The 17484-nt window shown below is 33.4% G+C and overlaps 1 protein-coding gene across 1 annotated transcript in view; it reads left to right on the top strand.

The window, feature by feature from the left end:
• Positions 1–17484, top strand: part of LOC126978174 (carbonic anhydrase-related protein 10) — a 62633-nt gene that overhangs the window by 18244 nt on the left and 26905 nt on the right. The window contains exons 2-4 of the mRNA XM_050826940.1: positions 10255–10353; positions 12231–12278; positions 15776–15912. Coding sequence (XP_050682897.1) covers positions 10305–10353; positions 12231–12278; positions 15776–15912 — 234 coding nt within the window. The 5' untranslated portion in view covers positions 10255–10304. The remainder of the gene's footprint in view (positions 1–10254; positions 10354–12230; positions 12279–15775; positions 15913–17484) is intronic.

Here is a 17484-nt window from a genome sequence, read left to right as displayed (position 1 = left end):
GTTTGCCAACTTTCCGCGCAGTAATTGTTCTTATCCGGTATCTAATTGGAGCGCAGCGGAGACCAATCCTTAATCTTAGTTTAACACCTTTCAACTAATTTTTATTCACAATTGCCACTAATATTTATTTCACATTCGGTAAATTCTTCACATTCAGCTATGCTGGCTACCAATTGAAGCGATTTAATACTCTAGCTGTGTGACATATTATCAGAAATTTAAGTAAAGTTAAGCAACATGCTTCACCGTAGGAGAAATTGTATTTAATAGTATTTTTTGCAACAGTGGTTGGTATAATGAGGGTCAAAAAACACGAGTGGCGTGGGTTGCGCCTGCGGCTTATATCACAATGAATGACGCCACGAGCGTTTTTAGACCTAGTTATACAACGTGTCGCATACAATATATTCATAGGACTAGGTATTTTAAAAATTAAACAAACAAATATAACAAGTTTTCAAGATGCCGCTTAAATGGGCGGGAAATGTATTGTTTACATCTCTGGTTATTGGTTTCATTTTTTCTTCAAGGAAAGGCAAAGGTATAAACCCATACAGCCAACGCGAGAATAATGAAAACTAGCTGACCCGGCAAACGTTGTTTTGCCATATAAATTATTTTTAGAGTCAGACCGTTTCTTGGACATTGCATCTAAAATAAAATATTTTTTCTAAAACAAACGTAGCCTAAGTTACTCCTTATTAAATCAGCATCCACATAAAAGTCCCGTTAAAATCGGTCCAGCCATTTCAGAGATTAGCCGGAACAAACAGACGGACAGACAGACAGACAAAAATTGTAAAAAATGTTATTTTGGTGTATGTACCGTATATATATTCATAATTCATATACATTTTTTTTTTTTTTTATGGAATAGGAGGACAAACGAGCGTACGGGTCAGCTGGTGTTAAGTGATCACCGCCGCCCACACTCTCCTGCAACACCAGAGGAATCACAAGAGCGTTGCCGGCCTTTTTACATGTAGTAAAAAACGATTATTTCAATATTACAAACAGACACTCCAATTTTATTTATATTTATATATGTATAGATTTCAAGATATACCTAGCAGCATCTTGGCAAATTATATTACCATTTTTTTTTAAGTTGACATTAAAATATTTAGTCTATTGATGCAAACATGAAACTATTATGTATGTTATATATACTATAGTACGTATTTCTTCGTATTCTATTATTTCTATGAACCTACCATTCCTAACCTAGATTTAGTTGTCTGTGGCACCAAAACAACTATGCTTTTTTGGCGACAATATACGCTAAACGATGCTTTTTAAGCCATAGAGTATAGACATTTTCAAACACTCAATAAAGTATGTTCTTATATTACTGATGGTGGCTGTATAAATGACAGATAAAAGTTGAGGAGTAGAAAAACTAACATAAAAAAAATTAAAGCAGAAAATTAATGATGAGTTTTCCTGTGAATTATGTTCAGAGAACGGATCATTAAGCGAAGCCTTAATGCACATAAAGTATTTCGAGGAAACCATAAATATTAACTTATAAGAATTGCTCCTGAGTTAGGATATTACACTAAGAACTTTGAATAGGAAACATAGTTGGAATTTTCTTTGTAAATTATTGAGCTGTTTGTGCAGTGTACGTCTGAGGCAGTATAATGCCTTATTAAATAGGCATAAAAGGTATTTATTTTCTCTAAATTGAATCCTTTAGAATTGTTCTTGATGTCATTTCTAACACTACCACCGCTCCGGAAAATCTGTGCGCTCTGAGAGAGATGAAGTGGCGCAAGAAACTCTCCGAGCATTATTTCTAATGCAAAATAACGATTAACTGTTGTGTTCTTGTCTGAAGATTGTAGGTCCTGCTTTAGAGGTCATACAATTACAATATTCCAGTGTATAGCCATACCTGCGTGACAGATGATTAATTTTGATTTTGAAGTAATAACTTCTTTAGCGGAGTTGAGCACTTTTTTTGGGATGGATTTAAACGGTAAACTCGCGTCAGGACACGTAACCTGATAGAAAATTCGTAAAACAGTCTTTAAAATTAATTTTATACAATGTTTTGGTACCAGGCGACCATAGTTGAACAAGAGATTGTCTTATGTATGACGCGAGTATACCATAATATATTCTGACGTCATTCGCACTACAACATAGACACTAGGAGGAAATAAATATGGTAGCGGTGATAGTAATGTCTTTCATATCGGTTGAAATCATGTGTCATGCTAGCCACATATACTAGGACTTCATATGCAGTTTGGAGGTTCATGTACATCTGAAGATTATTATTTTAATATATTGTGTGTTAGTAGTAATGCTCTTGTAATTTCTCTGGTGTTAAGAAAGAGTACCTTTGGGCTTCGGTGATCACATACCATCATTAGTTTGTATATAAACTCATTTGTCCTCCTATTCCATAAAACAAACAAAAAAAAAATCATGAAAAATACTTAATTATAGGTATCTAGACTTCAATATACCAACAAATTTGTTAAACAGGCACGCTAGTTAATCAATACGAAATCAAACAAACATTGAAAATGTTATTATTCAGAGTAAATGGTACGTAAAACCGTTAACGTAATGGTTAACATATAATCAAATAAAGTATACGATGATACAATATTTTGTACACTTTAATACCATTAAGTTGGTCCCAGTCGACGATAAACAAGCGATGACAATGCACGGGCAAATCCACTCAACTAAATTAACTCATGCTACTTGTTACTGCATTAGGCCGCCTGTCACACCGTCGCGTAATCTATCTTGTGATTGACAAGATAAATAATCGTTTGATTTAATTCTAATGTCTTACAAATGAACTTACAATTATATAAAGTAAATTATAATTTTATAAGTAATATTCATTAGTAAAGTTTAACTATAGCGAAAGACATACGATACATTCCATTTTGAATCTCAGGAAAAATTGAGGTGTATTGCAATGTGATATACTAAAGGTTGTGTTGATTTACGATTCATATTAACTAATATTAATCACTATTATGGGCTTACCGCTTAATATAAGCAAAAGACTTTACTCGTGCGCTCGATTATTCCTATAAAAACCTACAAATCGCCAGAATACCATGATGAAACGAATCGAGGTTAAAATCATCTTTCAGCAGTTTACATGACATATGTGGTGAAATATGTACAAAAAGAAACTTATAGAAAGTTATAAATTTTATAACCTCAGCCACTGGCCATTGAACTCTGCTATTCAAAAATGAAATCACTATTATATTTAAAAAAAAATAAGTTTAATTAATTATGTTACCAAACGGTTGAATAGTCATCCGCTAAGTTTTATTTGTACTTCATACATAGAATCCGATACGCCACCCACACAAGTACAGGCAAACGAAATGTATTAGATTGTTCAGAATATCATTTTATTTATACAATACGCTACAAATATAATATAAAAAAATCTGGTCAAGTGTAAGTCGGTATTATTCAATGTGATTTTTGTGAAAAATAAAAACTCAATATTTTCGATTATCTATTACCAAAGACATTAATTCAGTTCCAAATTAGATTTCGGATAGAATATACGACCCAAGATACTTTCTCATTAGTCTTTTGTAGTTTTAAATATATCATAATTTGATGATCGATTAAGTTATTTTTATAATACCTATATCTATAGATAGTACCAGAGAGTTTGATCGTTTAGAAAATCTGGACTTTAGTAATAAGATTTACAAGCGAGCATTTTTTAAATAAAACTTTAAAATTGACACACGGATAACTGGGAGTTTAAAATAGATTTACACTACCCATTTCTTGTTTTCGTTTATTTCTTGTTTTAGTTTCTTGCCCATTTGCCCATTCAAATAAAAATTAGAAGCATTATATACATGTTTAAGCTTACATTTAACCTTCAAACTATTATGTATTTCATAGAGCCTTCTAGAATTAGCCAAAACCAATTTACAAAATCACTATTTTGTGTAAAAAGTTTACTATTTCCATTACTGTTCGAACGCGAGGATAAAAATTAAAACAATACATTTTATTGTGCGATTTTACATTGTAGCCATATTTTTATATAAAAAAAGCCCGCTGAGTTTGTTGCAAATTCAAATATTTTTATTCAAAATTGGATGTGACATCACTTATTTAAAGTCAAAAACTACCACCCATTCCAAAATGAATGCCTCAGACCTGAGAAGAATGGGCGCAACAAACTAAGCGGGCTTTTTTTTCATACAATTAAAGTTATTATTTAATAGCCTGAGGGCGGTCACTCCATTTCCAATCTGTGGTATCATTAAGAAAGTCTTTTATGTTATAGTAACCTTTACCACACAAACGTTTTTTAACAATTATTTTGACGTGATACTTTTGTTTTGAACATTTTCTGAGATCTTGTTGTAAGAGCATATACATCGCCCCTCAAAAGACTTACTAACTCGACTTAGCGGAGTATTGGCATTATAAGTTTTTTTTTTTTTTTTTTATGGAATAGGAGGACAAACGAGCGTACGGGTCACCTGGTGTTAAGTGATCACCGCCGCCCACACTCTCCTGCAACACCAGAGGAATCACAAGAGCGTTGCCGGCCTTTAAGGAAGGTGTACGCGCTTTTCTTGAAGGTACCCATGTCGTATCGTCCCGGAAACACCGCACACGGAAGCTCATTCCACAGCTTCGTGGTACGAGGAAGAAAGCTCCTTGAAAACCGCACTGTGGAGGACCGCCACACATCCAGATGGTGGGGATGAAATCCTAAATATAAAGGGTTATAAATAGCCCTCTTCTGCAGCACAAATATTGTATTAATATCGGCAGCGTTGCCCCATAGCAATACACCATAGGACATAATACTATGGAAACAACTAAAGTTTACTAGTCGCGCCGTATCTATGTCAGTTAATTGTCTGATATTTTTAACCGCGCATGCTGCAGAACTAAGTCTGTTCGCCAATCCTTCAATATTTGTGCTGTAATTTGTAATCGTAATTTGGAATCTAGAGCTATGCCAAGAAATATAACAGATTCCACCAGTTCAATCACCTCTCCGTTTAACAAAACACTTGCATCTACATTTTTGACATTTGGTACGGTAAATTTAATGTATTTAGTTTTTTTGCTATTTAACAATAGGTTACATACTGCGTCTTTCGGTACGTGATCGCCATCCGCGGACTGTTTTAGGCCCTCAATAGCAAAAAACATGGCCGACATCGATCAGATGTTTCGTTTTTGATGTCAGTCAGTTCACAGCTGTTATTAGTTATCATTACCTATCTACAACACACTAGGTTCGCTACTCAAAATTTGAATTTAGAAGTTTGAACTTATTTTGGCATCAACTAGTGACAACTGACAAGCCATTGACATTGATAAGATGTCTGTTTCCATAGACAGTACAACGTTAAATCAGTTAAAATCATGACAGTGTTTTTTCGTACGAAATGGCAACATTGCCTACTGTAGAGACGTATTAGTTATCGGAGGTTTATCAATCGATTATGAATAAGGAATTTTATTAAACTTTCCATAGGCTTAAAACACGTTTTAACTAATATAGGTTTATACCTTCGATAAGATTACTTACCACCAGCCCACTTACCAGTGGGAGGCTCCTTTGAACAGGATTCCAGCTAGATTATGGGTATAACGGCGCCTAGTTCTGCCGTGAAGCAGTAATGTGTAAAGATTACTGTGTTTTGGTCTGAAGGGCGCCGTAGCTACTGAAATTACTGGGCAAGTGAGACTGAACATCTTATGTCCCGAGCTGACGAGCGCAGTTGTAGTGCCGCTCAGAATTTTTGGGCTTTTCAAGAATCCTGAGCGCCATTGCATTGTAATGTGCAGGGCGTATCAATTACCATCAGCTAAACGTCCTGTTCATCTCATGTGGTACCCATAATCTAGCCGGCTTTCTGTGCAAAAGAGCCTTCCACTAGTAATACCAAATTATAGCTTCATAACTTCGACTCACACTTGACTTGTAGAAATCTAATTTGTAATTTTATTAGCTTTGCCCTATCATTGTGCTGAATAAAAATACACGCTTTCATGCCCTTCACAAACTTAACATCCGGCGGCAAACAAGCTTTGTCTAGCCCCAGCCTTACTTTTAATGATATTAAACTCTCAACACACCATTGTCAGCTTTAACACAATAGCAGTAAGCGACATTTACGTTTGCAAACATGTATCTCGCGTTTTCGCAATACTTTTGCAAAAGTTTCGCTTAATGAGCCATTACTTTTGTAGCTCTTATGAAGAAACAGTTATTCAAATAACACGCGATTATTTATAGCTGTTAAATTAATTTTTGAATTTAAGAGATCATTTCTCATATCTGTATCTCGAAGTTTTTCAGTGCTGTCATCGTTCCGGTTTGTATCTTGTTCGGCTGAAGAGGCGTTATCTGTAGTAAGTTCTGTTATCTGCGCTATTTTTGTAAGATGCAGTATGGTATGGAATCTGCAATAGTTCTTGGCATTAGAGATTTATTTATTTATTTAATTAAGGTACAAGAACGATTACAAAGTAAAACATGTGAAATATAAAATAAAAATAAAGATCTTATCACTATAAAATTGTAAATTTAACTATTGTACACAGCGTTATATTATTAACATTCACATTGAAAATATGTAAGTACAACTAATATTTGAGTTCTATGTTACAATGCTTCTTAATTGTTATTTTAAAATTATATAAACTTTGATTAAATATGTCGATTTCACAAATTTTATTACTACTTAACTCGTTATATAATTGGCACATACGATGAAGTGGATTATTATATGCGACATTGTTGTAACAGTGCGGTATTGCAAAAATTGTGGGCATACGAGTGGCTTGCTTGCGAGTAATAAAGTGAACATCTGTTAATAAATCATTGCTGAAAGTCCTACGCACTAGATAGATAGATAGATAGATAATATACTTACTTCATTGATTCCAATTCACAATAGGATCCTTATATCAATAGTTGTCTTAATAGACTATAGTTCTTTACTTATGTTATTTCTATAGTACATATATATACATATACCTAGTCTTGCCAAAAATACTGAAAAAAAAACATTCTATTGCTGATAACATATTTTATTACTTTTATCTACACCTATGCTTTAAATCCTCTATTAAAGATTCTGAAACAGTTAGCTTATTGCCAACATTAAAACACCCAATGTTTTAATAACCATTACATCATCCAAACGAGTGATGTAATGTTGTACTGAATTTCATAACAACACTCCTATTTTTTATTTAGATCCCTTCATGCGCAAAGAGTTTCAACATACAGCCACATCCTTATTGCTCGATGTGTGGTATCTGTATGAATTTCAAAAAAAGAACATTTTCGTTTACGCGCGTTCCACAATACCAGAACGTCGCGCGCCGTAAGAAAAAGTAGGTTATTCGAATCCCCGCTTTTCTTCGATATTTTTATTGTTTTGTTTACAAAAAATGAGCGATTCATTTTAAACGCTGAATATTCGAGTGAATTTTAATTATTGCACTATACAAAATGTAAATGACTACTAAAATAAATAATTGATACATCAATACTTAGTTTATTTGTATATAATCAGTAATGAATGATATTAGGCTACTACTAGGACTGGTGTTTTAATGTAAGCAGTAAGCTAACTGTTCCAGAATCTTTTAGAGATTCATATTCTGGGTGTAGATAAAGTCTTGTATGCAACTGTTGATAATTAGGTATTAAAACACTCATGTGATACTATTATCACATAAATCCACATTCGTGTTTTAATACCCCTTATTACACAACAGTTGCATAAATAACTATTACAGTATGTTAGTTTAATACATAAATATAAAATAATTTGAAATATTAAAAGCATATTCGTTGTGGCCAGTTATCAATAGAAGCACGCACTATTTTTACTACATACATTTTACTAATACCACGCGTATGGAGAGTTTTAAAAATTGAATTTGCCTCCATACCTACTTTGTGTAATGCAATCACAGCGATTCGGTTCTCTTTATCACCCCACTCCATTTTAATATCGCAAAATATTGTAGAACGTATTGGCGCCAAAATGATATAACTCAATGAACAATCATATAAAAATGACAGATTCCAAATTCAAATGTAATATTTTGTTTCTTTTTAATTGTAACAGTATTTATGGCCAGAACTAAGAATATTAATACTTTACATGCCTACTTTGTGGTATAATTAACATATATATCGTGTGACGGTACAAAATGTAAAGTTTACGTAGCATACAATTTTCCTGCAGTATCGTATATTCGTCAGAATCACTCATACAAAACAATGCAAAAAACAAAACAAATTATTTTTAGTGAGTAATAAGTCCATAGATCAAACTAAATATAGTTATGAGGAAAAACAACATGAAAACGAAGACTTTCCGGAGACACGGCGCCCGCCTGTCTGACGTCGAAACGGGAGACGACGAGGGAGCCAAAATGTAGTAAACTTATTGCATTGACACAGATGAAATAATATACAGAGATACGTGTGGATAAATAATATTTGAGATACAGAAATGAGATAATATTTACTTTGAATTTTAGGGGTAGATAAGTCATGGTTAGTGGATACCTTAAGCCTTAGATAATTTATACGTCTAGATAGAGCATCTTGCTGTTAGACAACCGATGAAATCAGGCCAGGTTTATAATTTTAGTATGCGTAACAAGCTACGTCTTATGCTCGCCGATTTTTATGTCATTTTGTGTCAGTGCGCGAGCATTACTTAAAATAGAGGTTAAAAGTCAACCCCAATTTTTTTGATGTTTTCATAGCTGTCACAGTCTATCTAGAGGTATAAATTAAGTCTATCTAAAAGTAAAATTAATTAATTCATTTTGTTAAAAAAATTAACATGAAACAACCGAATTCAAAGACACTATTCCAAAACAATAGATATAATATGCACTAGAAAGTATAACAATTTTTTGCGTATTTTTATATAATATAGATAAAATAAATCGTTGTCTATTAAATATCTTATATATTATTTTTTTTTATTTTATTATGATTCAGCATTAAAAAATACATACACCTTCAAATTTTCACACGAATAAGTTCAATACCAATTTTTGTATTCTATTCCATCCACAGATACGCAATAGAGTTGCAAGATGGCAATCGAATAAAATGATTATTGTTGTACGATAAATTTTATATACGATATATTTGGTCTGAGAATCAGTCGGCACCTTGAACAACTTAAATTTTGTTGTTATTATGTTATCTTCCTAATGTTTTTTTAGCTCTGGCAATAGTTTTACCAGTGGGAGGCTCCTTTGCACAGGATGCCGGCTAGATTATGGGTACTACAACGGCTCTTAATTCTGCCGTGAAGCAGTAATCATTATTGCGTTTCAGTCGGAAGGGCGCCGTATCTAGTGAATTTACTGAGTAAATGAGACTTAACATCATATGTCTCAAGGTGACGAGCGCAGTTGTAGTGCCGTTCAGAATTTTCGGGTTTATCAAAAATCCTGAGCCGCACTGCATTATAATGGGCAGGGCGTATCAATTACCATCAGCTGAAATCCTACTCGTCTCGTCCCGTACTTTCATAAAAAAATAGGTTAAGATGACCCAAGATATTAAAAATTGTCATAAAAACAATGGAAATGTCCTCTGGGTTTTCAATTTCCAATAAGTGCAAACATTTATATGATGAATATAAATGTTTGTTTTTGTGTCATTGGTGTTTATATGTATTTATGTATGTTTAAGTAAGTATATTGTATTGAATATATCATTGTCTTATATCAATAGTATAGGCTATAGTTTCACTATCATCATCATCAGCCGGAAGACGTCCACTCCACAGCCAGACGACAAAGGCCTCCCCCAAAGATTTCCCTACCCTTATCCATCGTATTCCGGCGATCTTGACCAGATCGTCGGTCCATCTTGTGGGGGACCTGCCAACACTGCGTCTTCCGATACGTGGTCGCCATTCGAGGACTTTACTGCCCCAACGGCCATCTGTCCGTCGAACTGTGTGCCCTCTGCTGCCACTTCAGTTTCGCAACCGTTTGGACAGTCAGTAACTTTGGTTCTCCTACGGATGTCCTTATTTCTGATTCGATCTCCGAGGGAAACTCCGAGCAAAGCCCTCTCAATGCCTAGTTTGGGGCAAGATAATTTGTGTAAGAGTGTGTCAATATTATTATTTAGTTTTATACATTTATGTTTCAAGTTGTGTCCCTATAAATAACTATGCCACTAGATTCAATCACTGATAGTATATTTTATTGTTACAGAGTACAACCAAATGCGGAGTCAACGGTAATCAGAGCTTCGCGTCGCCACGATGCGACATAACTTATTCATCCTTACTGTTATTTACATCATTGTAAAAGGTAATAATAATACCATTATTAAATTAACTTTATAATGTTTATATCGCATTTTAGACCAGTGCCGAAGCCTTTGAAAATGATAAAAAGTGAAACAAAATAATAGTAGGATGAAACCCATTGGAAAAGGACGAGAACATAACAAAAATTAAGGGAAACATAAATTACGGGCGATCTGAGGTTGGGAAGTGGAAAAGGGGGGGTGTTTAGGATAAAAAATGGTTTATCTCGATTTCCGGCAAAACTACAAGTCCTATGGCAAAAAGTTAATGGGCAAAGTTGTAGGTAATAAAGAGATCTACAACTTTTGTATTTACACTTTTTTCACATAACCTCAAAGTTTATGTGAAAACTTCAAAAAACCAAGTTTTTGGTTTTTTATTTTTGTCTTTTACAAAAAAAAATTTTCTTTCAAGAAATATTGTAAAAACATAAAATTTTTGAAAAAAGCTGATATTTTGACGGGTGAATTTTTGATTGAAAATAAGGGTTCTTTTCCGATATTTGAGTCAAAACAAGGTAAAAAATAAATATTTCAATTCAAATAAATTACAGTGTATTTGGGACATAATAAGTTAAGTTTTCACCAAATTTCGTAGAATTTTTTTTTTTTTATTAAGATATAAATAAAAAACCAAAAACTTGGTTTATTGAATTTTTCGCCTAAATTTTGAGGTTATGTGAAAAAAATTTAATTACAAAAGTTGTAGATCTCTGTATTACCTACAACTTTACCAATTAACTTTTTGCCATAGGACTTGTAGTTTTGCTGGAAATCGAGATAAACCGTTTTTTGCCCTAAAACACCCCCCCCCCCCCCCCTTTCAACTTCCCGATCTCAGATCGCCCGTAATTTATTTTTCCCTTAATTTTTGTTATATACTCGTCCTTTACCAATGGGTTTCATCCTACTGTATTTTTTTTTGGTTTCAAAAATTATCGACCCTGGTCTATTTGTTCTCTGTACATACGTACATAATGTACATAGTAATGAAGTCTGTCAGAAGGTAGACATATTATTCGATCCGTCAGTCCCTAGGTACAGAAGACTTCTGCTAGAAAAAGCGGATTATTGGCTTGGGGATCACTGTGGGGTTGAATTGTGTTCATCTATAGCTTAAGTTATTGTTTTTAGTTTTATATAAAATCTAGAACACATTTAAAATTCAAATATTTTTATTCAAAATAGCATTTATAATCACTTATTGAACCCATTCAACAGACTGCCTCAGACCTGAGAAGAATGGGCGCAAGAAACTCAGCAAGTTTTTTTTTTATATAAAATATGGATTACAATGTAATATCGTACAATAAACATTTATAATTAAAGAGCCTGAGGGTGTTCGCTTTAATCCCAGTCCGTGGTGTCACTAAGAAAATCGTTTATGCTATAATAACCTTTCCCACACAAACGTTTTTTAACAATTCTTTTAAATTTCGTAACACATTTGCTTTGTACATTTTCTGGGATCATATTGTAGAAGCATATACGTCGCCCAATAAAAGACATACCAACTCGACCCAACCGAGTTGTAGGCATAACAAGTTTATGTTTGTTCCTCGTGTTAACATTATGAATGTCACAGTTTCTAGAAAATTCCTCAATGATGAACATACAGAACTTTATCAAAAATGTATTGAGAAGCAACAGTCAAAAGTTTTATTTCTTTAAATTTTTCTCTTAATGATTCTTTAGGACCTAGGTTATTAAACGCGGGCATAGCCCTCTTCTGCAGCACAAAGATGGCTCAGAGGGTCATTAGAGATGGCTCGCGCTATGTCAACTGTCGAAATTTTAAGACTAGATGTTAAAAGAGATAACTAGATAAAGTTATAGATATTTTAATTTGATTGATTATTAATTGTCTCTTGTTTCTCAGATGTTTCGGGGAGCTGGGAAGAATGGTGGACTTACGACGGAATTTCAGGTAAATATTTAAATAATGGTTCAAAGTATTTTAATGTAATTTTTATAACAGATTATTTACTATCAATAATAAAAGAGAAAGTCTTATTTGAAAGTTTGTGTTTATTGGTGATACATAAAAAAAATAACAAAAAAAAAACAACTGACTTCAAAAAAACATCTCCAAAACATTATAATATGCACTAAGAAGTAAAAAAATAAATGTGTCTTCTTCTAAAACTTGAGTAAAATGAAATGAAAAATATTAACTAACTATATAACTAAATATAAGTCAAACAAATAATTACGACACTATAATGTATTTACAATTATTGTTATTTTTGGAATCGGTGTCAGCCAAGCTAGGTTTGTAACTACATAATATATATGACTAAATGATACCACCACGGAAAACACCAGCTTTCAAATAAAAAAAGAATCGTAATATGCGACAAATATAAAAAAATACAGTCGAATTGAGAACCTCCTCCTTTTTAGAAGTCGGTAAAATAAGAGAACAAATATCAGCATTAGTAATAGTTTTTCAAGAACCATAAATCCAAAAAATACTATGGATTCTTATAGAAATAGATTGTATGCCAATGACGCTGCCTTCAATATTTACGGTATGTGTGGATTGATGCATCTACTATAACTCAATAACTCTTGTGTTTATAAGTACTATTTTCTTTTTTTTTCTTTTTTTGACTTACTCGTGTAAGCCTTTCAGTTTTTGACATTTGAGTATCTTTGTTGCGTCACCTTGCATATATTGTAGTTGAAATGATTTATAAAACAATTGAAATGTAAATCTTGACTTAAAAGAGTGGCAATGAGTTTCTTGCTACTTCTGCTCATTAGCTCAACCCTTTACGAAGTAGCGGTAAATTCAATATGAAACAATATTTTTTTTGACATTCATAAGTGTCATTACCGTGACCTACATGAAGAAAGTGTATTTGAATTTGAATTTCAATATTTTCACTTTCCCAAAAGTGTTCAACGGCTAATGTTTTCACTTCGGAAAACATACTAATAACAAGTAGATTTCCATCAGGGTCCGAAGCCTTCATTATATGTCCCTAATAATGATACCAGTTAATGACATCAGATAACATCTTAATGATTCTAACGCCAGCACTTTACTCACACATAATATATGAGACATGATAATTATTGACAATTCGATGAACACTCAAAAATATTTTACTGTCTCACTGAATTTATTGTGATTGAAGATTGTTTATTGTATCAGATACTGAAGTTGATAAATCTTAACTACTATAAAGCAAATGTGCTTTTTTGTTAGGTTAAAAATAAGGATACAAATTTTTATATAAGTTCAGGCCCACATCCCTACTAATATTATAAATGTGAAAGTAAGTTGGTTTGTTACGTTTTTACGCCGGAGCTACTGAACCGCCTTTGGTGAAATTGGTACAGCGATAGACTAGAGCTTGGGAAAGGATATAGGCTACATTATATCCCGGAAAAATCCATGGCTCCCGCGGGTTTTGTGAAAAACTGAAATTCACGTCGATGAGCTATTGTAGGTTAGTTTACCATAGCAATCTTCGTCGAAATGGGATTCATATAAAATGTTGGGAACGGTAGCGAAAACGGGAATCGGAACTGGAATAGGACACGAGATAGTCTCCAATTCTAAACTTGCTTATTATTTTTAAGAACCCTTTATCTGCGCGGTATAATGCACGGGCATCAGCTTGTATTATTATAAATTACGGCGGATAAAGTGCTATGAAATGAAATAGAAAAGTATGTGTAGTAATTAATAACATTATATACACATGGAAGGATATAATCATTCGCAGTCTGATATCGGAACGGCTAAAGTGTGCTTAGCGACAATGTAAGACGACTCCGCTCCGTGATATTATCAAGTGAAGCATCGATATGCTAGTGTGTGTGTGGTTACGGGGGAGACTAGTTACACGATTTTTTCTCCCTTAAATAATCATATATCGCCACAAATACTTATGTAGTATCGTTTTTACACTTTTTCACAATGCACGACGGCATTTTTAAAATATTTTATTGAGACCAAAACTGGTCTGTCACAGACGATGACAATTCTCATAATGGCCGCTTATCAGCCTGTAGTAGTGTAAGTGTGTGCGTGGGGCTATGTATTTATTACATTACATTAATCGGCTTGTTTTGGTGCTACACTTTTATGTAAGGTGACAAGGAGTCCTTATTTTTTTACTAGTCCGTGGGTAATACTATAAAATTTGGGAAGTATTAGCATCAAGTATCATGTTCTAACGGCACAAGGATATTAACCAAAAATCAATTTTTATTTGTTTGCTACAAATTTATTCACCAAATACTGAAATAAGTTAATTAATTCACATATTCGTCGTATTAACATGGATTAAGGTATTATAAGCCACGTTAGTAATAATGATTATAGATTTACTAAACAGAGAATGATAGTCAAATTTGCGACATCAAAAAGCCATTGAAAGCGGCTACCACCGATATTTCATTGAATAGGAATTCAGGCTGCCGCAAAATTCGCCCATCATAGTGCATTGAAACGTGTTTAATGTTACATTAGGGTGTACACTATCGGATGTCATTATCCGGGATCCGGACGCCCGTAATCCGGGTATTAGTATTTTTCTCATTACCGTAAATAAAAAGTTCCTTGGATCTAAGAAAATTGGGTAAATTTCGGGCGGTTTTGTTTCAAGGACAATTTGCGTTTGGGAACAATTGATACCATCTCCTACCAAATACTTACCATCTTTGCTTACAAGAAATTGTCCTTTAAACAATTTTATATTGCATTTTATTGCGTAGATACAAATCTTATCATCTACTGTTTGTAAAAACTAATCTATCTGTTTGGATTATTTACCCGAATTGTCTGCTATCTAGAGATCATTAAACGCCTCTCTCGCTTGTGGATTCCTTGGCGCATTTATATCTGAAAGTTTCCAAATAGCTGCTTAACGTAATTCATGTCACCGAGTTCAACCATTGTCATGGAGCTTTCTGCATCGTACAGTGAAACTCTCGAATTAGTTTCTTTACGCGCTCCTGTCATTCCTCAAGTGTAGAAGGAGAAGATAGTAATTACTTCACACCACGTGTCACTCTCGTTTATCCTTCAATTCCATAAAAGATGATTTTAACTGGTCTTTCGAATACACTTTAGTATAGCTAAAATAGAAAAAATATTATTATTGTCATTCAACAAAAGTCTAGTAAAACGTGCGGTTGTGAAATACCAGACATCAACGTGATGCAGCTGGAATTTCGCATTCTGACTTAATTTCCAAATTCAAGTTCAAATTGAAAAAATTGAAAAAAAAACCATTTGAAATAGTATGCCTCAGTCATGAAAAGAACAGGCGCATGAAACTTATCGGGCTTTTTATCTTAATTTAGTTACGATATAAGTCTTTTATTTTAGAGTGCCCTTCTGAAGGCCAAATTTGTATATATGAATGTATGTATATACGAGAATATTAAGCATGATTTCTCTTTCAGGACCAGGTTTTTGGGGGCTAATAAATCCCCAATGGAGTATGTGCAACAAAGGCAGACGTCAGAGTCCCATCAACATTGAGCCAGATAAACTACTGTTCGACCCATGGCTACGAGATGTACAATTTGATAAACATAAGGTCAGTTTTATGTTAATTTTCGACTTACTAACTTGCAGGGGCGTGCATTGGTTTTCTAGCTAGGCACTGTGGATCTAACTAGTCGTAGTTGAGCTTTGGAATATGCAATGATTGCTTACCGTAGGTATGTAGTATCCAACGTAAGGAAAAATATTATGAGTGGGTGTTCAACAGAAGTTTGGTTATCAAATAACGTGACCAAATTAAACTAAATCAATTTTAACAAAGTCAAAAGTCAAAGTCAAAAAAATCTTTATTCACTGTAAAACTTTCAAAGTTATTTAGTGCAAGTCAGAATGAAGTACAAAAGTTACAATAACATTAATTCCAACTATCTTTATCATTAAAATTATAATAGGCCTTAGATGTTAATTTATTATTACGATACATTTAAATTTTTTAATAGGTAGTAATTTAATATCATTTGGGAGTTTATTATAAAAGAAAACACAATCCACTTTAAAAGATTGAGCAATTTTAATTTAATTTTATTTTTAATTTTATTTATTTCGGTTTATAATTTATGTCGCATTTTTTTGGTGTCATTTACAATTTTCACAAAAAGCCGGTGATAGCATATCACATCGAGCTGGAGAAATATGAACCGGCTGACAGACGGACAGACAGATGCACCAACAACAGGACGGAAGGACAACGTAGGCTAAGTAAAAGTGTTCACGCTTAAAGGCATTCATTATTTTCTCAAAATTGATTCGTTTAGAATTCTTTTTAATGGCATTTCTAATATACTAGACAATACTACCGCTTTTGAAACAAATGGCATTCTGAGAGAGAAGAAGCGGCGCAAGAAGCTCTCCCAGCATTTTTTTTAGCGCTTCTTTTAATCAAATATACATATTGTATTGTCATTGGTACTGCTATAAAATAATCATAATCTAGTCCCAGGCTGTCGGATAACTTAGATATTCAGCTGTGGTGTAGTAGGATCAACGACAGAGCCATTTTTTAATAAAACATTTAAATTTATTTATAGATAATACCTGAACAGTGGCTGGGACTTTATTATAAAAGTGTATACATTTACCCTTAAAGCTATTATGTATCTTATGAAGCCTACTAGAATTAGTTACATGCAATTCATTAGGCTACGAAATCTGAAAAATAAAAAAATATCATAAAATGATTATAAGTGTAACGAAGATTTGAAATCCAATAACAATGAAATACCAATATTTATAAAATAGTGACAAATATACTACGATATTAACCTAATATAGTAAATACAGTCTATGAACAAAAATATAGGTAATCTTATATGTAACGCAATTAATTACTTATGGTGTAGCGTAACGCGATACAACCCCGATTTTATAACACTGAAAACTCTTGAAAGATGCGGGATTCGAACCCACGATCTCTCGCGTTCCGTGCGAGCGCTCTTTCCAACTGAGCCAACCGTTAGAGTGACGTATCGTTTATAAAATCTTCTATGCCTTGTTCATACATGGGGTTGAGCAGGTTATCAATACTGTAAAGTAGATCCAGTAGACGAAGCCACAATCTGAGAGTTGAACAAAGCAAGCAAGATTTTATAAACGATACGTCACCCGA

The sequence above is a fragment of the Leptidea sinapis genome, chromosome 47 (assembly GCF_905404315.1).
Source record: "Leptidea sinapis chromosome 47, ilLepSina1.1, whole genome shotgun sequence".
Taxonomy (NCBI): Eukaryota; Metazoa; Arthropoda; class Insecta; order Lepidoptera; family Pieridae; genus Leptidea; species Leptidea sinapis.
The sequence above is the reverse complement of the archived record's forward strand: the minus strand, read 5'-3'. Positions and strand labels throughout refer to the sequence as shown.